Source organism: Chenopodium album, chromosome 23, assembly GCF_948465745.1.
Source record: "Chenopodium album chromosome 23, dcCheAlbu1.1, whole genome shotgun sequence".
In the NCBI taxonomy this organism is placed as follows: domain Eukaryota; kingdom Viridiplantae; phylum Streptophyta; class Magnoliopsida; order Caryophyllales; family Amaranthaceae; genus Chenopodium; species Chenopodium album.
In genome coordinates, this window is record NC_137856.1 from 36,060,699 (window position 1) to 36,086,507 (window position 25,809).

The 25,809-nt window shown below is 34.6% G+C and overlaps 2 protein-coding genes across 2 annotated transcripts; both read left to right on the forward strand.

Annotated features, from left to right (window-relative positions):
- The first annotated feature begins 1,487 nt into the window (after positions 1-1,487).
- On the forward strand, positions 1,488-9,943 carry LOC145609186 (ABC transporter C family member 10-like). Its single transcript, XM_081664734.1, has 13 exons — positions 1,488-1,813; positions 1,939-2,000; positions 2,673-4,775; positions 5,005-5,325; positions 5,406-5,492; positions 6,423-7,010; positions 7,103-7,267; positions 7,777-8,071; positions 8,188-8,402; positions 8,486-8,791; positions 8,899-8,962; positions 9,092-9,331; positions 9,518-9,943. The coding sequence occupies exons 3-13, from the start codon at positions 2,712-2,714 to the stop codon at positions 9,631-9,633; spliced, it is 4,461 nt and encodes a 1,486-aa protein (XP_081520860.1). The 5' UTR covers positions 1,488-1,813; positions 1,939-2,000; positions 2,673-2,711; the 3' UTR covers positions 9,634-9,943.
- Positions 9,944-13,758: 3,815 nt separating this feature from the next.
- On the forward strand, positions 13,759-19,586 carry LOC145607710 (ABC transporter C family member 10-like). The gene is made up of 11 exons (XM_081663304.1): positions 13,759-15,093; positions 15,590-15,910; positions 15,997-16,083; positions 16,302-16,886; positions 16,975-17,139; positions 17,582-17,876; positions 17,960-18,174; positions 18,484-18,789; positions 18,883-18,946; positions 19,141-19,380; positions 19,471-19,586. The coding sequence occupies exons 1-11, from the start codon at positions 13,774-13,776 to the stop codon at positions 19,584-19,586; spliced, it is 3,714 nt and encodes a 1,237-aa protein (XP_081519430.1). The 5' UTR covers positions 13,759-13,773.
- The last annotated feature ends 6,223 nt before the right edge of the window (positions 19,587-25,809 follow it).

The following is a 25,809-nucleotide window of genomic DNA, read 5'->3' on the forward strand; positions in this document are numbered from 1 at the left end:
AGAAGGAAATTGGGGTTACCTTCAAGAATGTGTTCGTCATGCCCAATTTAGTGAGGAATTGAGGATTTCTAATCAACATCCAAGCATTTGCACCAAAAAGCACGAATGTATCACCCGAATGTTGTTGTAATATACTTCGTAGAAATTTTGTTGGAAGAGAAAATAATTCCCTGTTTGGCAGGCTGATATTAGTTACTGACTCAGGCCTCGTTCTTTAGACCTGCTCTGCTCTGCTTTGCTTTGCTCTGCTCCGCTGAAATTTGTTATGTTTTGCTTCTGCTTTAAAATTAATACTTAATATTGAATTATAATATTAATAATAATTAATATTTAATATTTAATATTAATAATAATTAATATTTAATAATAATAATAATTAATATTTAATAATAATGATAATAATAATAATTAATATTTAATAATAATAATAATATTTAATAATAATAATAATTAATATTTAATAATAATAATAATTAATAATTAATATTTAATAATAATAATTAATATTTAATAATAATAGTAATAATAATACTTTTAACTAATAATAATTATAATAATAATAATAATAATAATAATAACAATAATAATAATAATGAAATCTGCTCGGCTCTACTCTGCTGAAATCTGCTCTGCTCTGCTCTACCCTGCCTAGAAGCTCAAAAGAACAGGGCCTCACTGCATCAAATGTTCTCGCTTCTCGGGTTGTAGGCTTGTAGAGTTGTAGCACCCGAATTATACTTTAACCTAACGTCCTCATTTGGGGCTAGTTGTATAGGGAGATACCGATAGGATACTATGATACATAGTGCCGACATCTACAACATTACAGAATAAAACGGGCGCGGGTTTTCAGACCTGGTAACATATCGCCAATTGTGTGTGGAGATAGACATGTCAGCTTGTCAGGAGTCAACACGTGGCAACAACTGCTTGACACATGGCATAAAATGGTTTGCATGCCATGCAGCCGCCTAGCACTTAAAATTGCTATAAATATGAGGTTTGTCCCTTATTTGAGGGATAACATTTATTATTTTCTCTCTCTTCATATCTTCTCCTTCTTAACACTTACTGACTTCGTCATCGAAGTGGTTTTCCCCGGATTCACTCCGGGGTTAGCTAATCTCTGCTTCCTGTGTAGGTGCTTAATCGGACGATAGGAGCTTTACGAATCTCGGGTTCAAGCTCTTGGATTTCGGATACGGGTTGTCGGATCTTGACCGGAACAACGAGTATTGATTCTTTTATGATCTTTGGATAACAAGATCAAGATTGGAGCTAGATCAAATTCTCAACCTCTCTTATACTCGTAGTCTTATTCAATCAAGTCGATGAATGTTGACATGCTTCATGATTTTTTCATTGAATACATCCAAATATAAAAAAGGCAACAAACGTCCAAAACCTTAGAAAAATATTCCAAAATGGTACGTGAGCCATGACGCTATATATATTTGTCATACTTGTATTACACCGCAACACGCCCACAAATTATTCATCCCAAAATTCACAAAATTCAACTGGATCACGTTTCTCTCACCTAGGCATTTCATCAAACAGTTTGTGTGCAACAACAGTCACTGAAGTAGTACTATATATAGTATTAACACCAAATCATGTTGACTCTATACTCCCATTATTTTCTCGCTATTATTGCAGAAATCATTTACTTAATTGTAATTTGTTGCATTCAAATTCTTGTTTCTGTAACAAATTCATCAAATTCTGGGTTTTTTTTTTTTTTTTTTTTTTTTTTTTAACTCTCGTGTCATCAAGATGCCATCTTTCACATGGGTTTCCTTCTTAATGTAATGTAAGTTTGTTTAATTTGGATTTAGGGTTTCTGGGTTTTTCTCTGTTTTTTCATTGGAATTATTTTCTTAGATTCCCAATTAGTTTGTTCAAAAACCTATAATTAGTGCTGAATTTTTCTTGCAGGAGATAAGACAACTTTTGGTGCTGCCAACAGAAATGAGATAATTTGGCTTCATTGAGTTGCTGTTAGTACTATTACTTTCTTATCGTTTTAATGTGTTTTGTCAATTGTGAAATAATGCACCCGGGAACACAATGTGCATAACGCATCTAGTTAATGTACTTTTCATATACATGCACGTTTTTTCATTAGTTTTGTTATTATGATATGTTCTTTTAGTTTGAACTAGTTACATATGGGATAATTATTTATGGATGAAGATCAAACATGGTCTTGAATTTTGAACTATATATTCTATTACTTTGAATATTACTTTCTTCTCCTTTTAATGTATTTCGTCAATTGTTATATATTGTGGACCCAATAGCACAATGTGCATAATGTACCCTGGTTCATGTCATTTGCATTAAACATGCATGTTATATGGTTATTTCATCGTACTTTAGCTTTATTGTTACGAAATGTTCATTTATTTTGAACTGTGAACAAGGTATAGTATTCATATATTAATGAAACCATACTCTCGTATTCTTAACTATGTGTTCTTGAATTTGAGATGTACTCCGTACTTGATTTAGCCATTTAGGGGGTATGATGCACATCTAAAATTGGTATTTTGTTTGTATGTCGTACCACAAAATAGTTTTTTTAGTTTGAGTTCCAAGTTTTTCTTTGTACTATTGAAGAATTCTAGGCTAGTTAGATAAGGAGTTTTAATTGATGATATTATCTGTAGGTTAATTCAGAGACTGTAGAGAGGAAGAAAGGCTACATAATGTTGATGGAGGGTCTCTGGAATTCATATTGTGGGCAATCTAATTGTTCAATTATTGATACAGAGCCTTGCACTGGAGTGCCATTTGTGTTTGTGACCCATCCTTCTTCATGTGTCAATCATGCTTTAATCATTTGCCTTGACATACTGCTACTGGCAGTGCTCTTAGTTAACGTGATTTGTAAAATTTCCTCCAAGAGAATCGAGCTATCGGCTCGTTATAAACGCTACTCAAACTTGCAGATAGCATCAGCTGTTTTTAATGGCTGTTTGGGACTACTTTACATAGGTTTAGGAACTTGGATTCTGGTGGAGAAGTTGAGAAATGGTCATTCTTCTTTACCAATTCATTGGTGGGCCTTATATTTTTTCCAAGGGTTTACGTGGGTGTTGGTGGGATTAACAACAAGCCTTAGAGGAGAATACTTTCCAAGAGCCCCATTGCGAATCTTGTCCATTTTTGCATTTCTCTCTGCTGGGATTTTCTGCTTCTTAGCGCTTTTTGCTGCCATAGTTGATAAAGAAGCAACAGTCAAAATAGCCTTGGATATACTGTCTTTCCTAGGTGCAACTTTACTGTTATTATGTACTTACAAGGGGTACATAAATGAAGAAGATGGGGAGAGTAATGGAAGTACCCTTTACACTCCTCTTAATGGTGAGGCTAATGGCAGATGTAAATTTGATTCAGCAGTCGAAGTCTCTCCATTTGCTGAAGCTGGGTTGTTTGGTAGGTTAACATTCTGGTGGTTGAATCCTTTGATGAAATTGGGTAAGTTCAAGACTCTTCAAGACGAGGATATCCCCAAATTACGGGATGCAGATAGAGCTGAATTTTGTTACTTGCAGTACATAAACCAGTTGAGTAAACAGAAACAGGATAAACCTTCTTCACATTCCTCAATTTTGTGGACTATTGTAGCATGCCATTGGAATGATATACTTCTTTCTGGGTTCTTTGCTGTTTTGAAGATACTTACCCTGTCAGCTGGACCTCTTCTGCTGAATGCTTTCATTGAGGTTGCAGAGGGAAAAGAGGCTTTTAAACATGAAGGCTATCTTTTGGCCCTTGCACTCTTCTTTTCAAAGACCTTGGAATCTCTATCACAGAGACAATGGTACTTCCGAAGCAGATTAATTGGCCTGAAAGTGAGGTCTTTGCTTACTGCTGCAATTTACAAGAAGCAGCTACGATTATCAAATGCTGCTAGGATGAGACACTCTGCTGGTGAGATAATGAATTATGTCACTGTTGATGCGTATAGGATTGGTGAGTTTCCGTTCTGGGCTCACCAGACTTGGACTACAAGCCTTCAGCTTTGCATTGCATTATTTATTCTGGTGCATTCAGTGGGACTTGCAACATTTGCAGCACTTGCCGTGATAATTTTAACTGTTCTTTGCAACACCCCCCTTGCAAAATTACAACATAAATTCCAAAGTAAGCTTATGGTTGCACAGGATGCTAGGCTAAAGGCTTACTCTGAAGCTCTTGTGAATATGAAGGTGCTTAAACTGTATGCTTGGGAGACGCACTTCAAGAATGTAATTGAGGGCTTGAGGAAAGTGGAAGTTAAATGGTTATCAGCAGTACAATTGCGTAGGTCATACAATGGTTTTTTATTTTGGTCATCTCCCGTTTTGGTTTCTGCTGCTACATTTGGGGCTTGTTATGTTCTCAAAATTCCTTTGCATGCTAGCAATGTTTTCACTTTTGTGGCAACACTGCGGCTAGTGCAAGAACCTATCAGATCTATCCCTGATGTCATCAGTGTGGTGATTCAAGCAAGGGTTGCATTTACACGTATCGTGGAGTTTCTTCTGGAACCAGAGCTTCTGACTCAGAATGTCAAAAAGAAGAGCGGCATGGGGAACTTAGATCATGCCATCAAGTTGAGGTCTGCGAATCTTTCCTGGGAAGAAAATTCATCAAAACCAACACTAAGGAACATAAATTTAGCTGTTCGACCTGGTGAAAAGGTTGCAATATGTGGAGAAGTTGGCTCAGGAAAATCAACATTACTGGCAGCAATTCTTGGAGAAGTACCGTATATAGAGGGAACTGTAAGCCTCCTCAAGCATTTCTCATATTTCTTATTTTGTTGTGCATTTTTAAAGTTTGCATATTTAAAAGCCCAAATTTGTAGGCATTTGCGAATTAACTTATTAGTGGTAGTTACTTATCTAGAAGATTGCAGTAATGTTACATAATAAAATTTTTGATGTCTCTCATTGTAGTAGTTTTGGGGCTATCTAAATTCAGAGGCTGTTAATAAATTTGTTTATCACGCAGGTTGCAGTTTATGGTAAGATTGCTTATGTTTCCCAGACAGCTTGGATCCAGACAGGGACGATACGTGAAAATATTCTTTTTGGGTCTTCTATGGATGAGCTAAGGTACCAAGAAACACTTCGCAGGTGTTCATTGATGAAGGATCTTGACCTTCTTCCTTTCGGTGATCTGACAGAAATAGGGGAAAGAGGAGTTAATCTAAGTGGTGGTCAGAAGCAACGAATACAACTTGCCCGTGCATTATACCAAGATGCTGACGTTTATCTTTTAGACGATCCATTCAGTGCTGTTGATGCACATACTGCAACTAGCCTCTTCAGTGTAACTCTTTGATCCTATCCATGCATTTTTATATTTCCTCATTTATAATTTACAGTAACATTGAATTGAAATTGTTGCAGGAATATATTATGGAAGCTTTGTCTGCAAAGACTGTCTTCCTAGTGACACATCAAGTTGATTTCCTTCCTGCATTTCATTGTTGTTTGGTGAGTTAGCGATCACTTTTTCCTGATGTTCTTGCGGCTGTCATCTAGGGATTCATTGAGCTAATAACTAACAAGCTAAGGGATCTCTTGCGTAAACAAAACAATTGTAGATGCTTGCATTTATATTCTTACATGCCAGTTTTTACTCACCTTAGAATCAAGGAGCAGTTAACTAGTTTCACAATTGACATAGATTCAAGCAGTTTTATCTTTCTGCTTGATATGCCTATGCATACTGTAAATGTAACTTAAACACTACTATCTTAATTACATTGAACTCAAGGCTAAAGAAGACATAGTCTCTGTTATATGTATGGAGTCAAAGAGTTACAGTCTTATTTTGTCCACCTTTTCCTACTTGAATAAGATGGGGTGAAAAAGTCCTATCAATTATTGACCATACAAACTATATTCTAATCTTGCTAGACTATCTTTGCATCATACATATTAGTAAGTAGCAGATGTTATGGCATTGCATATCATTTATCAACTAGAAACTACTACTTTATATTCACTTAGATAAGGGTTTGTACATCAGATCCCCCTTAATTACTCTACTAAGGATAGTAACCTTGTCAGCTAGATAATGTTGATTGTTGAAGACATTATTCAAATGGTACCGGTCATTTATTTGCATTGTACTTAAGAGCTATTACATAGCTAACTTATTTATGACTATCTTTTTTTATTTTTTTGATGGAAACTTTTTTATGACTATATAATGATTTGACCCAAACTTCTAATTAAAATGTCCAATTTTGGAGTTACCTACTGCTAGGCAAATTCATTTTCACTTGTATCCTGAGTCCTTGTTTTACTTTGAGGGCTTACAAAGGGTTATCGCGGTCTTTGGTCCTTAAAAAATTTATTTTACTCCGTCATTTCATGAAAGCTTAATTATTGCTTGGTAATTACTTTCCTTAATTGCAGCTGATGTCAGATGGGGAAATTCTTCAATCAGGCTCTTACCATGAGTTGTTAGCTTCAAGTCAAGAATTTTTGGACCTTGTGAATGCACACAAAGAGACTGCTGGAGCCGAAAAACTACCTGAGGCTGGAGCACATGAAGAGCACAATAATCCTGCAAAGGAGATCAAGAGAACCATTGTTAAGAAGCAATATGAAGCATCAGAAGGTGATCAGTTAATTAAGCGAGAAGAAAAAGAAGAGGGTGACACTGGTCTTAAGCCATACTTTACCTACCTAAATCAGAACAAAGGCTACATTTACCTTTCTATAGCTATTATTTGCCACCTCATCTTTATTACAGGCCAGATACTTCAAAACACTTGGATGGCCACTAGTGTTGATAATCCTCATGTCAGCACATTTAAGTTGATTGTGGTTTACCTTATCATCGGAGCTTCCTCGACAGTATTTTTACTCTTCAGATCTCTTGCTGTTGTTGCAATGGGCTTGACTGCATCTAAATCCTTATTTTCTCAATTACTGAGTTCTCTCTTCCATGCTCCTATGTCTTTTTATGATTCAACTCCTCTTGGAAGGATACTAAGTCGGGTGAGCATAGAGTTGTCATAAGCTTCATAACTCTGATTTATACAGGGGTGTGTACTAATGCTAATAAATATTTTTTCCTTCTTTACAAGCAGGTCTCTTCTGATTTGGGCATAGTTGATCTTGATGTTCCTTTCAGCCTTCTCTTTTCGATAGGGGCTACTATAAATGCATATGCTAATCTAGGAGTGCTGGCAGTTATTACTTGGCAAGTTTTGTTTGTCTCCATACCAGTGATTTATTTGGCAATTCGATTGCAGGTAAGCAAATTGGTGAATAATACCTCAAATTAAGTTTCTCTTCAAAAGCTTATGTGTTGTGTCATCAAAAGAACCAAGAAAGTCCATAGAATACGTTATGAATTTTCATGGAGTAGTGAGTGTCAAAACACTAATTTGACATTTAATGAGATAGCTAGTGCAAAGTTAATATGCTGTCCATACATAGCCAAAGGTGTTGCTTAAATTTTCAAGAATAATTCAGGATTAGATATTTGATTTATTACGAAAGTTTAGAATTTAGGTTTTGAACATTCAACAACTTGATATATGTTCTACAATAATCAACTCCTGCATAGATTTTGAGAAGTATTTATAATGGCATTATGCTTGATAATTATAGGCTCATTTGCTAACATTTTTAAAATGGCCTGGACTCATGTTTTGATAGGGCTTCTCATACACCTCCACCTCCACCTCAGCTAATACAAGATAATTTTTGTTTTTGTTGTTATTTTTTCCCCCCTAGACCTAATGAGCTTTTTCAACAGAGATACTATTATGCGACAGCGAAAGAGTTGATGAGAATGAATGGCACAACAAAGTCTTTGGTTGCCAACCATTTAGCTGAATCTATAGCTGGAGCCATAACAATTAGAGCTTTTGAGGAGGAAGAACGGTTCTTTGCCAAGAGTCTTAATATAATCGATATAAATGCAAGTCCATTTTTCCACAATTTTACAGCTAGTGAATGGCTTATTCAGAGGCTTGAGACCCTCAGTGCCACTGTTCTTGCAGCAGCAGCTTTGTGCATGGTTTTGCTCCCTACTGGAACTTTTAGCTCTGGTGAGTAGTATTATCTCTTACGAAGTACTTGTATATTGTTTTGAAGTAGATAAAGGGGACGAAGATAGATTTTTCTTGCTGTAAAATATTTCATTCTAAAATTATAAATAATGCAGGGTTTATTGGAATGGCTCTATCATATGGCCTTTCTTTGAATATGTCTCTGGTTAATTCGATCCAAAATCAATGCACATTAGCCAACTATATCATTTGTGTGGAGAGGCTTGATCAATACATGCATATTCCCAGTGAAGCTCCAGAGGTCATTGAAGACAGCCGCCCTCCAGAAAACTGGCCATCAGTTGGTAAAGTGGAGATATGCAATCTACAGGTAACTTTTAGTGCACTGGGATAATTTAAGACAGATACTATACTAGATAGAATTTCACACTAAGAGACGTTGATTTCTTGTAGATAAAATATAGATCAGATACACCACTGGTTCTTAAAGGCATAAGTTGCACCTTTGAAGGGGGAGACAAAATTGGTATTGTGGGTAGGACTGGCAGTGGAAAGACTACTCTAATAGGGGCTTTGTTTCGGTTGGTTGAACCAGTGGCAGGGAAGATAATAGTGGATGGTATCGATATATGCTCAATAGGACTTCATGATCTAAGGTCACGTTTTGGGATTATTCCACAAGATCCTACACTCTTTAATGGAACTGTAAGATTCAATTTGGATCCATTGTGTCAGCATAATGATGAAGAGCTCTGGGAGGTATACTTTACCTTTCTTCTGTAATCTAATTATGTCGTGCAATATTTTTTGCAATGCATGACAAGTTCTGATGCACTTCTTTACTGTATTTTTTTTATCTTCTTAAGGTTCTTGGGAAGTGTCAACTCAAAGAGGTCGTCCAAGATAAAGAACAGGGCCTAGATTCCGCAGGTAAAACTTTTTCAGTACTATGAACTTGGTTACTGTCCTTGTTTTGGAGGGTGTAGTGTAGGGAATGATTCTATGATATTATACCAAAACGAGCTAGTCAACTATTATACTAAAACATTTTGATGTCAGTTGTGGAGGATGGATCAAATTGGAGCATGGGTCAGCGACAACTATTTTGTCTAGGACGTGCTTTACTGAGAAGAAGCAGGGTATTGGTGCTTGATGAAGCAACTGCATCAATAGATAATGCAACCGACACGATTCTGCAAAGAACAATACGAACAGAATTTGCAGAGTGTACTGTGATCACAGTAGCCCACAGGATACCAACTGTGATGGATTGCACAAAAGTCCTTGCCATTAGTGATGGTTATTTTCTTTTTAACATTTCCAATATTTTCGTGGTCATTTCTAATCAACAAGATGCAAGAGTTGCATAACTCTGAATATTAATCTGAATAATACTCTGAATGATATTCTAGATTAAAATAATGAAGGCAAGTCCTAAGAATTGAATGAATTCTAACTATAGAATGTAATGTTATGTTGTTGCAGGAAAATTGGTGGAATATGATGACCCTATAAAGTTAATGAAGAAGGAAGATTCATTATTTGCCCAGCTTGTGAAGGAATATTGGTCTCATTTTCAATCTGCAGAACAGGCACATTGAACAAAAGACAGCAGCAATTCCTTTCTAAATATAAGTATGTCACAATTATTACAAACATCAATTAAAATTTTGTTAATCTTGTACATATTGCAGCAATGTAGCTTAGTAGATGATAGTGCTGCTGAAGTTCAAAGCTATCTCCTGTTTTAAGCTGCAAGAATTTATCAAGCTCAACTAATGAAATTTTTATTCACTTGTATTATATGCAAACTTGAAGATTATAACTTCGACAGCTATAACTTCAGCGAAAACTTGGTTACGAACGTAGACCTTTTAATGTTCAAAAATACTGTATTGTACATAGTACTAATTTGTTACATAAATTATGCTCCATTATTTTACAATTGTGCTTTACTTGGATAGTTTAAACTTAAAAGTATTATACTATGCAAATGGAAAAAAAAAAAAAAAAGCATTTTATTACACTATAATTCCACAACTAGCTCATTAAATGCGCATTTGCCTTGCTTTTGGGTTTCATCTGAGGAAAACCGTAAATTTAATGTTTTTGTGACTCAGGTCACACTATTCAGTATTCACAAGTCAAAATGGGAGAACTCTCATTTGCCTTCCTAATTGACTTTTTACAATTTTCTAGATGTGCATTAAAACGTATATATCTCCATTTTTTTAATTGTAAAAATTATAAATGATTTTAATAAAATTTACAAATAGACAAAACGAATAAGATCCCACAAGAGTGACAAGACTATATTATTTCTTATAGATTATAAGAATTTATGGTTAAAGTAATAAAATCGACCCAAATATTGATTATGGACCATAAAAAATAGAGATAGAGGGAGTAGAGTAGCAACTTTAACACTTCATTAATTAACTCCGTACCTTTTTTTTTTTTTTCGTATTCCTTGAATACAAAAGAAGGGATAAATAAGATTATACCGTAAGATAATTTATTGTGTAGATTCTCATATAATTGACGATAAAAACTCCGACATTCTTCCCTAAAACACTACTCCGTAAAATAAAATATACCTCTTTGAAACTCAACATAAAAAATACTGCAAAATATTGTCAAAAGACAACATAAATAAAGCTACTACATTTATAGTGAAACATTTAGCATTTAATATGTGTGGACATTCAAATTGCAGAAGTTGATTCCTTCAAATTATAGTCCAGATTTTCATGTAACAATGTTTTGCATTTTGCGGATAGATGAGCAGTGTGTAGCACATGGCATAAACGTAAGGGTTTATTATTTTCTTTATTAATGCTTTCTCCTTAAATTATGGTTTATAATATGTAAGAAAGTTTGTGCACTGAAACATATGCAACTAATACTTTGAAAGAAAACGTCACCGCTGCTATAGAGTACAGACTACAGAGGCATACTAGAAATTAATTTTGGTACATCAAAATTGATTTTGGCACACTCTTAGGTGAGAATACAATTATCTATGCTATTCTTATATAGGGGTGTCAAAATCAATTATTGGTGTGCCAAAATCATTTTCCGCATATACTCCTTACTAAAATAAGTTTGGTCTAATGGAAAAGATTATACTGATTAAAACTTAAGGCCTTGAGAATAGGGCTAAGAATAATCTAGATATTAATCAGAATTTGACTTATGTGACAAAGATTGTGGTCTTTCAAATATTAAAAACTTTAAATTCAAAGAAAATGAAATCAAATATAGGGCATTAGGGCCTGGATAATCTAGGTATATTGTCTTAATTTAACAAATATAGAGTATTATATAAATGAAAAACATATTCATCATGTGGTAATCTACTTTGTTAAATATGTTGATATGCATATGTATGTAGGTCAGTGTGTCAGGACTCAGGATATCAACTATTTAAAATATATACTTAAATATATTATGTTTAATTATTTATTTTTTGACAGGAATATTATGTTTAAATGTTTATAATTGGAACTATGTATAAGTTGTAAGTTCTTAATAATGTTGGCTGTCAAAAAAAAAATCTTGACAATGAAGTCATTAATTATATACAAAGTAACAGTACAATTGTACAAGACACAGATTGTTTAACCAAACTCTGGTGCACAATTAAAAAAATAAAATAAAATAAAAATAAAACTCTTGTGCAGATTTCATTTTTATTTTTATTTTTTTATTTTTATTATTTATTTATTTATTTTGAAGAAAAACTCTTGTGCAGAATTTAATGACAAGAAATCCTAATATTAAATTAGGTGATTCTTCTTGGGCATTTAAGGAACTAAATTAAATGAGATTAACAATTATAGGAGATGATTTGTTCATACTTATGACTTTGGTAATTATCATAATTATTTCCTTTTATTTTTTTACCTTATTTGTTTGCCATTCTCACTTCTCCTTTTGTGACACATGGTACACATTATTCATTTATTTATTGAATTTTTAAAAACTTTCATGACTTATATAAGTAGAGAGAAACAAAGAATAAAGAGTTAGAGACAAAGCTTAACACTAGCATTCGCCTCTCTCTCCAACAAAAATAAAAGTATTTGCATGTAAGTTTTGCTTTGTATATTTGGGTTTCAATTAATTTGCATGTTACATTTTGGGTAATTTCAAGTTTAAGTTGATTTTATTTCCCAAAAAAAAAAAAAAAAAAATCGTTTAAGTTGATTTTTATAAAATACAAGTACTATGTAGTGAGAAAAAGAAACTTGAGAAATTCATCCTCGCAAATGACGCTCCTAATGTGAAAGTTTTAAATTGAGATTTGATGTTATTGAAGTATTTCACCTGGCCTCTCCTCTTATTGTTGCAACCTTTTAAATATTTTTTATATATTTAATTTTCCTATTATAAGTGTTAAACTTGAAATTTTAGATGTATTGATGATTATACTAACAAAATTGGAATAATGTTCACTTGCAGTTGTTTTCCTTCAAAACTTTAGGTGCTTTACATCGACAAGTTCAAAAAAAGAAATAAGGTAGCGTTACTTTTGTCATCTCTAAATTTTTTTGGATTCAAATGTACATACTTTCTCTGATATGTTTTATTTATTTATATTTTAATCTTTATTATTTTATGAGCATAACATTTCTCAATTTCGAAAGAGTCAAAATAAGTGTAACATTACTACTTTTTGTCATTAATAGGGAGGAAGATATAAAATGAGATTTGTGTTACACAAAAGACTGCCATTAGACTTCAATTCCCTTATTTTTTTTTTTTTATTTATTTTTTTTTTTTTTTTTTTTTGTGGGCGATGGTGACAAATGTTAAACATTGCAATCTTTAATAATCTGCCACTCTTCAAAACCCCCCCCTCCCCCTCCTATTATTATATTTTGACTATAGTGGTCAACGTCTAAAAACTCTGAATGTAATAAAACTTTGACTGTAGTGGTCAACGTCAACGTCAAAATTATATCATGTAGGATGTTGTTGGGTTAGTCTTGAAATGAATTTTATAAATATCATTTTTAGATTGAACATATAAGTGGTCATATTGTTCGGTTTGTCTTACGGAGTATTTTTTTAACTCTTCGATTTAAATTTGTCAATTTGGGGTACTGTTTTCATTGTGTTTATTAAGTGGAGGATGAATGATTTTACCACTTCATGGGAAATACAAAGACCATGAAGCAATAATTGCAGAGTACATGAATCTAGAAAGGCCCTGAATTCATGCATCCATTAAGAAACGAAATAAAGAATCATATGAAAAATGTAAATCCAACATCATTTTTCATACATTTTCCATTTTTTTTTTACTTGCTAACACTTTAACTTGTTCACTATTCAAATACTCTACTTTGATAAGTTTGATAATTTTATAATTAAGGATAAATATATTCATGTGGATTGTGGAATATTGTTAGATAATATCAACATTTTGTCATTTTAAAATACCGATAACTAAAGATATTTCTGGTTAAAACAATGCTTGTCAAACGTGAAATGAGATGAGTATAAAATGTAGCAACTTGTACAAAACAAGAGTAGATTTTATGTGATAATCTGGTACTTATGTAGTTTTGCATTGATGTAGTGAAAGTGGCAGAAGAATGATAGGGGATTTATGGACAATGTTTTGTTGGCAATCTGACTGTGGAAAAAATAGTGCTGAGGATAAAGGGGACATAAGCGAAAAGAGGGCACCCGCCAAGATTACACCATTTGCCAAAGCTGGGTTCTTCAACAAGATGCTATTTTGTTGGTTGAACCCTTTGATGAAATCAGGTACGAAAAAAACCATGGAGGAAGAGGACATACCCACACTACGGGACATAGACAAAGCAAGTCATTGTTACTCACAGTTTGTTGATCAATTGAGTAAACAAAAAAAGTCTGATATGCTATCTGAATCCTCAATCTTGTGGACGATTGTTGAATGCCATTGGAAAGAGATTCTAGTGACAGGATTCTTTGCTTTCTTGAAGATACTTGCAATGTCATCCGGACCTCTATTGTTGAATTCCTTCATTGAGATTGGTCAGGGTAAAGAAGCTTTCAAATACGAAAGATATGTTCTAGCAGTCTCACTTTTCGTATCGAAGATCTTAGAATCTTTTACACAGAGGCAATGGTTCTTTCGTAGCAAATTGATTGGTCTTCAAGTAAGATCCATGCTTACTGCAGCGATTTATAGGAAGCATCTACGTCTCTCAAATGTAGCTAAGAAGAATCACTCTGGTGGTGAGATAATGAATCATGTAACTGTGGATGCTTATAGGATCGGCGAGTTCCCCTTTTGGTTTCATCAAACTTGGACTACGAGCCTCCAACTCTGTCTTGCATTACTTATTTTGATCCATTCAGTCAGACTCGCAACTGTGGCATCCTTAGTACTGATTGTATTAACTATGATTTGCAACGCGCCTATTGCAAAGTTACAACATAAGTACCAAAGCAAGTTGATGGTTGCTCAAGACAGGAGGCTAAAGGCATACTCAGAGGCTTTAGTGAACATGAAGGTTCTAAAGTTATATGCTTGGGAGAATCACTTTAAGAACGCAATCAAGACCTTAAGAAAAGACGAGTCCAAACGCTTATCAGCCGTGCAATTACAAAAGTCATACAACTACTTTCTCTTTTGGATATCTCCTGTTTTGGTCTCTGCTGCTACATTTTGGGCATGTTATTTACTCCATATCCCTCTGCACGCCAACAATGTATTCACATTTCTTGCAACATTGCGTCTAGTCCAAGAGCCGATCAGAGTTATCCCTGATGTCATTGGTGTAATCATAGATGCAAAAGTTGGATTTGCAAGAATTGTAAAGTTTCTTGCAGCACCAGAGCTCCAAACTGAAAATGTCAGAAAAATGAGCAATATAAATCATGCTATTATGATAAGATTAGCAAATATTTCGTGGGAAATGGATACATCAAAGCCAACATTGAGAAACATAGATCTAGACATTCATCCTGGTAACAAAATAGCTATATGTGGAGAAGTTGGCTCTGGAAAATCGACATTACTAGCAGCAATTCTCGGAGAGATAGCATGCATAGATGGAACAGTAAGCTTCAATTTATGCAACTTTCATATTTCTTAAGCAGTATCAAACTATTTTTGTCATTAACCAATAAGCTGCATGTAGACCTCTAGGTAAATGATGAGTTAGCTAACTAGGATTAGACTCTATAAATAGCTATATAAATGTTATATCTTAAACGAGGATGCTTTGTTTCTCATGGGGGCAGTTTTGTGAATAAATCAACAACTTTTTCATTATTGTGGGTTCCGCAGTTGATAAAGTTGTTGGTTTATTTAAGAAAATGTCATGTGAGAGGGGCATCCTCCCAATTTCCATTGGTGAGATATGACATTTTCGTAAATAAACCAACAACTTTATTCAACTTTATTCAATTGTGGAAACTTTATTCAATTGTGGAGCCGACAATATTGAAAAAGTTGTTGATTTATTCATGAAAATGCCCCCATGAGAAACAAATTTCGTTTCTCAATATGAGAAACAGGGAATTTCCCATTTTAAACATATTTTACTCTTATAGGTACAAGTTTCTGGGAGTATTGCCTATGTTTCCCAGACAGCTTGGATTCAATCAGGGACAATACGCGAAAATATTCTATTTGGATCTGCCATGGATGACCTCAGATATAGAGAAACTCTACAAAGGTGTTCATTGGTGAAGGACCTTGAGCTTCTTCCGTATGGTGATATGACTGAAATAGGAGAAAGAGGAATTAATTTGAGTGGTGGGCAGAAGCAACGAATTCAACTTGCTCGTGCATTATACAAAAATGCGGACATTTACCTTTTGGACGATCCATTTAGTGCTGTTGATGCAAAAACTGCAACTAGCCTCTTTAATGTATTATTTCTCACACCTCAAGTCCTTAAACATGGATAACTTTTTCAAGTTAACGTTAACTAACATGACTCTTTATGTTGTGCTAGGAATATGTTATGGAAGCTCTTTCCGAAAAGACTGTCTTGCTTGTGACTCACCAAGTTGATTTTCTTCCAGCATTTCATTGTTGTTTGGTGAGTGTATCTTTGCAAAGCTTTTAAATTAATCAACGTTAACGTTAAGCTCTTAATTGGCATTAATCATCTAACCTACACGCGTACACACATAGACACACACACACAAGCATGCACACACATGACTTTGCACACCATCTTTGTTAAGGTTAGTTTACCTTGAATTTTTATGAATAAAATCCCAACAATTATCAGTGAAACGACATCTTTTTTTGCAGCTGATGTCAGATGGAGAGATCATTCAATCAGGATCTTATCATACGTTATTAGCTTCAAGTCAGGAGTTCTCAGATCTTGTAAATGCACATAAAGAGACTGCCAGTACCAAAACAACGGGTGAAGCTAGCACACCTAATAAACAAAACTTTTCTAGTGCAGAAATTCAGATAGCTAATGTGGATAATGAAAATCAAGCGAATAGAGACCAGTTGATTAAACAAGAAGAAAGAGAAGTAGGAGACACTGGCCTTAAACCATATTTGATATACTTGAAGCAGAATATAGGATACTGGTACATCTCTATCGTTTTTATTGCTTATGTAGCCTTTCTAGCAGGGCAGATATCACAGAATATTTGGATGGCCAAAGGCATTGATAATCCTCAACTCAGCAAATCAAGACTAATTTTGGTATACTTCATCATTGGACTTGCCTCGACAATCTGTTTATTCTTTAGATCTCTTGCAATGGTTAGATTAGGGATGGATTCGTCGAGATTCTTGTTTTCTAAATTACTGAACTCCCTATTTCGTGCTCCAATGTCATTCTATGACTCTACACCTCTTGGAAGGATACTCAGCCGGGTAAGTATAAAGTTGTCATTTGCTTCACAATTATATTTCATGCAAGTGGAGTAGACTAATTGCACAATAACTTGTTTTAACTCTACAGGTCTCTTCTGATTTAAGCATTGTTGATCTTGATCTCCCGTTTAGCTTCCATTCAACCCTTGGAGCTACTACAACAGCATATGTTAATTTGGGAGTGTTGGCTGTCATGATCTGGCAGGTCGTATTTGTGACCATACCAGTGATTTACATGATGATACGAATACAAGTAAGTTTTCAAAAAAACCTTCCACAATGCAGTGAAATTCTCATTTGCATCATCCGTATGAGAGAAATTCCCTGTTTCTCATGGTGAGAAACAAAATTTGTTTCTCATGGGGGCATTTTCGTGAATAAATCAACAATTTTTTCAATATTGTGGGCTCCACAGTTGAATAAAGTTGAAAAAGTTGTTGATTTATTCATAAAAATGCCACCGTGAGAAACTGGGGCATCCTCTCCCTATGAGCTTAACATATTGTCATCCTTTACTTTGCCATGCAAAGCATAGAATAATTATTGGTATACGTTATCTCTAAATTGTAAGAAAAAGAGAAATTTATGAAAAAGGATCTTTTAAGTAAAAAGTTGCGAAAAAGGATTTTTTAAGTAAAAGTTATTGTTAGATTTACCACTGCACCTAATTACTAATTTAAAAACATGCACGACAGAGGTACTACTTTGCAACCGCAAAAGAGCTGATGAGACTCAATGGTACAACCAAGTCTATGGTTGCAAACCATTTAGCCGAATCATTAGCAGGAGCCATGACAATTAGAGCTTTTCAAGAGGAAGAACGTTTCTTTGAGAAAAGTCTTGATCTTATTGACACAAATGCAAGCCCATTTTTCCACAACTTTGCAGCCACTGAATGGCTTATTCAGAGGATTGAGATCCTCAGCGCCGCTGTTCTTGCAACTGCAGCACTATGCATGGTTTTGCTTCCACCTGGAACATTTGCCCCAGGTAAAAGATTTGATCTCTCTTTTTCGGTTTTTGTATTTACAAATCTTTTATTAGTAATTATAATAGACCTACTAATAATGCAGGCTTCATTGGAATGGCGTTATCATATGGTTTAGGGTTGAATTTGGGTATGGTTGTCTCAATTCAAAATCAATGCATAATAGCTAACCAAATCATTTCAGTGGAGAGGATTCATCAATACATAGATATACCTAGTGAAGCTCTAGAAGTCATTGATGATAGTCGCCCTCCACAAAATTGGCCATCTGTTGGAAAAGTGGAGGTCCACAATCTACAGGTGAACTATTCTACTTTCTCCGTTTTTCTTATTATTGCACCGTATATGTTGGGCACACATTTTTTAGTAATGGGAAAAATGAGCAGAGAGAAGGATAAAAGTACAAAAAAAAGCTATCTGATGTAAACATAGAGTAAAGAATCAAGTGTTAAAATAAGGATATATTGGATATTTACAATGTGAACACATATATTTTGTTTCTTTAAATGAAAATGGTGCAAAAGTGGTGCAATAATAAAAGAACGAAAGTAGTATAATTTATCAACATGTATTCTAGAAAGATAATTAACATTTTTATGTATGGAGCAGATAAGATATAGGCCAGACACACCACTGGTACTCAAGGGAATCAGTTGTATAATCGAAGGTGGAGATAAAATTGGTGTTGTAGGTAGGACAGGTAGTGGAAAGAGTACCCTAATAGGGGCATTGTTTCGCCTAGTAGAGCCAGTAGAAGGCAAGATTATAGTTGATGGAGTGGATATAAGTTCGATTGGACTTCATGATTTAAGGTCTCATTTTGGGATTATCCCTCAAGATCCCACACTCTTCAATGGAAGTGTACGATTCAACTTGGATCCATTGTGTCAGCATACTGATGAAGAAATTTGGGAGGTATTGTTTCTCTTTCTTTCGTATATATTTAACAATATGAATTCAGGGCAATTTCTAACCATTTTTTGTTTTTTTTTTTTTTGTTTGCAAAAGGTGCTAGGGAAATGTCAACTCAAAGAAGTTGTGCAAAAAAAGGAGCAAGGCCTAGATTCCTTTGGTATGACTTTCTCCTTATAGTGTGACCAAGATGCTCGTTTTATTTAAATACTACCTCCGTTACATATAATTTACAATAATTTGACATAAAGTTAAGAGGAAAAATGTCTAATCGTTGCAAATAATATGCAACGGAGGTAGTAACAAAAGTATTTTTAGTTTTTGACATATTACTACCGTACTTTCTCATATTAGTTATGGAGGATGGATCAAATTGGAGCATAGGACAACAACAACTATTCGGTCTAGGCCGCGCATTATTGAGAAAAAGCAGGATATTAGTGCTCGATGAAGCAACCGCATCAATTGATAATGCAACTGACATGATTTTGCAAAAGACGATACGAGCAGAGTTTGTAGATTGCACAGTAATTACAGTGGCTCACAGGATACCAACTGTGATGGATTGCACCAAGGTTCTTACCATTAGTGAAGGTCAGTTTTCTTTAATAGTAGGCAGAGATTACTGAGTCAAGTGCTAAATAATTTGGTAGGATAAAATGTAACAATGAAATGATATTGCAGGAAATTTAGCTGAATATGACGAACCGATTAAGTTAATGGAGAAGGAAGATTCACTATTTGGCCAACTTGTGAAGGAATACTGGTCTCATTTGCATTCTGCAGATCAGTCACGTTGATCAAAAGACAGTAGCAACAAACCACAGATGTACCGGTTTCATTTGGAAGATTTGTTGTTGCGCCAATATGTGCAACTTACATTATTGGAAGCTAATGGTTTTCCTTCAATGATGAATTTGTATTCAATTTATATACATATATGTATATTTTCATCTAGAATAAATTTAACTTGGAAGTGAATTTAAATATTTTGGACAAAACTGAGAAAATAATCTAAAAGTGGAATGTTATAATCTAAAAGTGGTAAGGTAAAGTGCTTTCTTCTTTCTTTCAATTGGTTTACTCACTTTAATTTTGTGAATTTTAGTGAAGATTTTTTAAGGTATGAAAAAAGAGGGATCAACTTTGCATTATTATCTAGGGCCTTAGGGTTCTGTTTAATAAGGGTATGTTAACCTATAATATATAGATCTCCTTCCCCCACCACCACCATTTTCTTGCTTTAATTCAGACAAGATCTACACATAAAGCTTGTATTGACTCCAAAAAGTAAAAAAAAAAAAAAAAAAAAAACATTTTCTTGCTTTAGTTCAACATGATCTACATAAAAGTTGTAATAATTTCATAAAAGTAAGCACATTACACAAAATAAGAATTCAACACTTTTGCAACAAAATAAAATTTCAGCCTCGCAATGGACGCAATAAAAAACACCAAACACAACTTATAGCCAATACAAGAGGCGTGTATGAAAACGATTAAATTGACCGTTTTAAGGCAAATTGGATGGTTCCACCCACCCAATTGGACACCCGGAGGGTATTAGGGACCACGGTAAGCATCTCGGCAATTTTTATTTCCGGGCTAAAAAAGTCCAAAATTGAAGGCTATAATCCACGCTTTTTGAGAAATTTTGGATGTTACGGGCACGGTGGTGAAAAGTCTTGAGACCCTAGAGGATACATCTTAGGGTCATATAATAACGTTTTGAACCTTATATGAGCATTAAATGTTGTCGAAATGTCCGTGGTAGGCTTCTGTTCACGAAATCGGTGCAAGTATCGAACGGGTAAATTGACCGTTTTAAGGCATATTGGACAGTTCCACCCACCCAATTGGACTCCCGGAGGGTATTTTGGATGTTACGGGCACGGTGGTGAAAAGTCTTGAGACCCTAGAGGATACATCTTAGGGTCATATAATAACGTTTTGAACCGTATATGAGCATTAAATGTTGTCGAAAATGTCCGTGGTAGGCTTCTGTTCACGAAATCGGTGCAAGTATCGAACGGGTAAATTGACCGTTTTAAGGCATATTGGACAGTTCCATCCACCCAATTGGACTCCCGGAGGGTATTAGGGACCATGGTAAACATCTCGACAATTTTTATTTCCGCGCGAAAAAAGGTCAAAAAATTCCAAAATTGAAGGTTATAATCCCCACTTTTTGAGGAATTTATGATGTTACCGGTGACGAAAAGTCTTGAGACCCTAGGGGATACATCATAGGGTCATATAATGACGTTTGGAACCAAATATGAGCATTATATGTTGACAAAAATGTCTGTCGTAGGTTTCAGTTCACGAAATCGGCGCAAGTTTCTAACGGGTAAATTGACCAATCAAAGGCATATTGGATGGTTCCACCCACCCAATTGGATTCCCGAAGAGTATTAAAGACCATGATGAACATCACGGAAATTTTTATTTCCGGGCGAAAAAAGGTCAAAAAATTCCAAAATTGAAGGCTATAATCCACGCTTTTTGAGAAATTTTTGATGTTACGGGGCCCGTTGGCGAAAAGTCTTAAGACCATAGGGGATACATCTTAGGGTCATATAATTACGTTTGGAACCACATATGAGCATTATATGTTGTCAAAAATGTCCGTGGTAGGTTCAGTTCACAAAATCAGTGCAAGTTTCTAACAGGTAAATTGACCGTTTTAAGGCATATTGGATGGTTCCACCCACCCAATTGGGCTCCCGGAGGATATAAGGGACCATGGTAAACATCTCGGCAGTTTTTATTTCCGGGCGAAAAAAGGTCAAAAAATTCCAAAATTGAAGGCTAAAATCCATGCTTTTTGAGAAATTTGTGATGTTACGGGGCCCGTTGGCGAAAAGTCTTGAGACCATAGGGGATACATCTTAGGGTCATATAATTATGTTTTGAACCATATATGAGCATTATATGTTGTCAAAAATGTCTGTGGTAGGCTCAGTTTACGAAATCGGCGCAAATTTCGAATGGGTAAATTGACCATTTTAAGGCATATTGGATGGTTCCACCCGCCCAATTGGACTCCCGGAGGGTATTAGGGACCATGGTAAATATCTCGGAATTTTTTATTTCCGGGCAAAAAAAGGTCTAAAAATTCCAAAATTGAAGGCTATATAATCCACGCTTTTTGAGGAATTTTTTATGTTATGGGGCCCGGTGGCGAAAACTTTTGAGACCCTAGGGGATACTTCTTAGGGTCATGTAATGATATTTGGAACCGTATATGAGCATTATATGTTATCAAAAATGTCCGTGGTAGGCTTCAGTTCACGAAATCGGTGGAAGTTTCAAACGGGTAAATTGACCGTTTTAAGGCATATTGGATGGTTCCACCCACCCAATTCGATTCCTGGAGGATATTAGGGACCATGATAAACATCTCGGCAAATTTTATATCCGGTTGAAAAAGGTCAAAAAAATTCCAAAATTGAAGATTTTGAGGAATTTTTGATGTAATGAGGTCCGGTGGTGAAAAGTCTTGAGACCATAGGGGATACATCTTAGAGTCATATAATTATGTTTTGAACCATATATGAGCATTATATGTTGTCAAAAATGTCCGTGGTAGGCTCCAGTTTACGAAATCGGCGCAAGTTTCGAATGGGTAAATTGACCGTTTTAAGGCATATTGGATGGTTCCACCCACCCAATTGGATTCCCGGAGGGTATTAGGGACCATGATAAACATCTCGGCAGTTTTTATTTCCGGGCGAAAAAAGGTAAAAAAATCCAAAATTGAAGGCTATAATCCACGCTTTTTGAGGAATTTATGATGTTACGGGGCCCGGTGGCGAAAAGTCTTGAGACCCTAGGGGATACATTTTAGGGTCATATAATGACGTTTGGAACGTATATGAGCATTATATGTTGTCAAAAATGTCCGTGGTAGGCTTCAGTTCACGAAATCGGTGCAAGTTTCAAACGGGTAAATTGACCGTTTTAAGGCATATTGGATAGTTCCACCCACCCAATTGGAGTCCCGGAGGGTATTAGGGACCATGGTAAACATCTCGGCAATTTTTATTTTCGGGCGAAAAAAGGTCAAAAAATTCCAAAATTGAAGGCTATAATCCATGCTTTTTGAGGAATTTTTGATGTTACGGGGTCCGGTGGCGAAAAGTCTTGAGACCCTAGGGGATATATCTAACTTAGGGTCACACAATGACGTTTGGAACCATATATGAGCATTATATGTTGTCAAAAATGTCCGTGGTAGGCTTCAGTTCACGAAATCGGTGCAAATTTCGAACGGGTAAATTGACTGTTTTAAGGCATATTGGATGGTTCCACTCACCCAATTGAATTACCGGAGGGTATTAGGGACCATGGTAAACATCTCGGCAATTTTTATTTCCGGGCAAAAAAAGGTTAAAAAATTCCAAAATTAAAGGTTAATATTCACGCTTTTTGAGGAATCTTTGACGTTACGGGGCTCGGTGGCGAGATACTACATAGTGATTAAGTTTTGATATAATGTATTTAAAAGTAATGTAAATGTATAATTATAAATTCAATTCGTACATTTCATGGGTTAAAAACTACAAAGTAATTAATTAAGTTTTTAAAAAAGTGAAAGCTCTACTGTTGTACAGTTGTACTCCCATACCAGTTACCACTAGTCCAAACTCCTTTACCAAACATATTTTTTTTTTTTTTTTTTTTTTTTAAATAGAACCAAACATATTATTAGTGTATAATAAATTACAAAAGTAATGTTGTGGTCATAATTCATTAATATTGTACTACGTATATACTGCCATTTCAAAACTTTTAATTTTTTTAATTTGTTAACTTTGATAAGGTGGAACTTGAAAATTGTTGAAGCTAAAAGTAATGGATGCGAGAGTATAATTAATTTGTACGTACTAAAAATTAGAAAAGGGGAATTCTCACCAATTTACCCTCCACCGAAAGAAAGTGACCCATAATATAAAGATCCAATAACACTCCCACTAACGAAGTTATGAGCTAGATACTGAAACTTTGGACTTTGTAAGAGCACTCCAATCTCTATTATTCTACCGTCTACATCACTATATATATACATTGATATATATACATTGATAGTGAAGTTTCTTTTAACTTTTTAAACGCACTACAATCTCTATTATTCTACTGTCTACATCAATACATCGTTATATACTTCATTCGTACATTATAATAGTAAAGTCTAGTCAATTTTTAAGGGTAGGTAAGACAAATAGCCTATCATATGGATCGGAGTTTTTCACTCCGTATAAGTCAATTCAATTTGGTATAGGAGGTTAACTTAGACACTTAAGAGCCGAGTGGACAGATAAAGGAATCCCCATCATGAGAATCCTATAATTGATTTACTGAAGATTGAAGCTCAACCTCAAAGTTAAAAGGTCAATTTCTACCACTACGTCAAAATTTAATTGATAAAGTCAATGATACGGGGAGTAGTAAAAGACAAAAGACGAAACTAATAAGAGTAATCCGTACATTTTTTATTTGAATCTCATACATACAGCCATTCATCAATAACAATTATACCTTTGAAGACTTTGAGTATGTTGTATCCATCTTTTTCAGAGCAAAACCTTTAATGCCAACTTATTTCCGTAAGGAAATTCATAACCTGTTGAATAACTCAATCAAGAATATTAAAAAAAAAAAAATAAAAAAAAAAAAAATAAAAAAATAAAAAAAATGCAAAAGGTAAATATATCACCCTTTGTCAAGAGGCATAACTAGGTTGCTGCATGCAATAGTCCTTTAGAAGGTTTGGCTACCTACACTCTATCCTACTAGGTCTATGATGCCTAATTGGAGGAGCAACTTCTTAATCTTATTATCTTATAAACTATTTTAACGCTCATTTCTTTTACCAATGTAAGACACTCATATAGTCACATGTGTTATGCAATTACTTGGTTACTCGGTATGTTTTAACACATTCTAACACCAAATTACTTGTTCATTAGTACCATCAAACGTAAAAATATTCCGTACAACTTATAAGTTATCACTATATATAGCACTAGCAAATGTTATTATATGCTGAGAATTTCTGGTAGCTTTGTGGACTATATAATATACTGTAATACTGTATAATCGGTCATCGGTCCATTAATGAAAGTGATAGAGTTGTGACTTGTGTTGGCATGCATGAAACTAATACATTCCTGCAGTTTAAATCAATTTGTAACACACATGTAAATTAAAGCATTCCTTCCTCTTTATTTATTTATTTATTTGAACGGCTTTCCTTGCTTTGTCTCTCAGCATTTAATTGATTTCTTCATAACAATTTGTCAATTTCTAATAACAGTAATTAATTAAAGGGCAACAACCCCTCTGAATGAAGTACAGTAATTAAAATCTTGTATTAATAACATATAAAGTTAACGTGGAGACATGCCAAAACAATCAATATCACTTTCATAACTAATTTACTATACATCTGTCAAAACAACTCAATATCACGTTCATATTTTATTTCAATAGAAAAAGTGGAGTCATGTATTGTGAACATGTGATCAATTGATTGTGCATTATGTTTGTTAAGTGATACTGTGATAGAGTATAAAATATATTCCTAGGCTTCAACCATAAACTTAACTTTTTGGTTGACTTGGTCCTTCAATATTAAGCATAATTAAAAAAAAATACACGTAAATAGTAATATGATAGAGATTAGACTATAGTTTAAGCCTAGGACCATTAATTTACATGTTTATTACGTGTAGGACACCCCTTAATGATCGTTTTCCATTCTCTCCGTTACTATAATTTATTCATTTTAGTTACGGAGTACTCTGTGATATGTCCAAGAGATCCCATTTGTAAATCGGATAATATTAGTCATATCACAATTACTCGTATTATTGTTAGTCCACCTAATATATTATCCCCATAGTATGATACTCACAATAATTAATTAGCGGTGCGTATCAGTTGTACGAGTCTCTTGCTAAAGCTCATAGTCAAACCAACCCTTTTTTTTTTTTTTTTTTTTTTGAGAAAAAACCAATT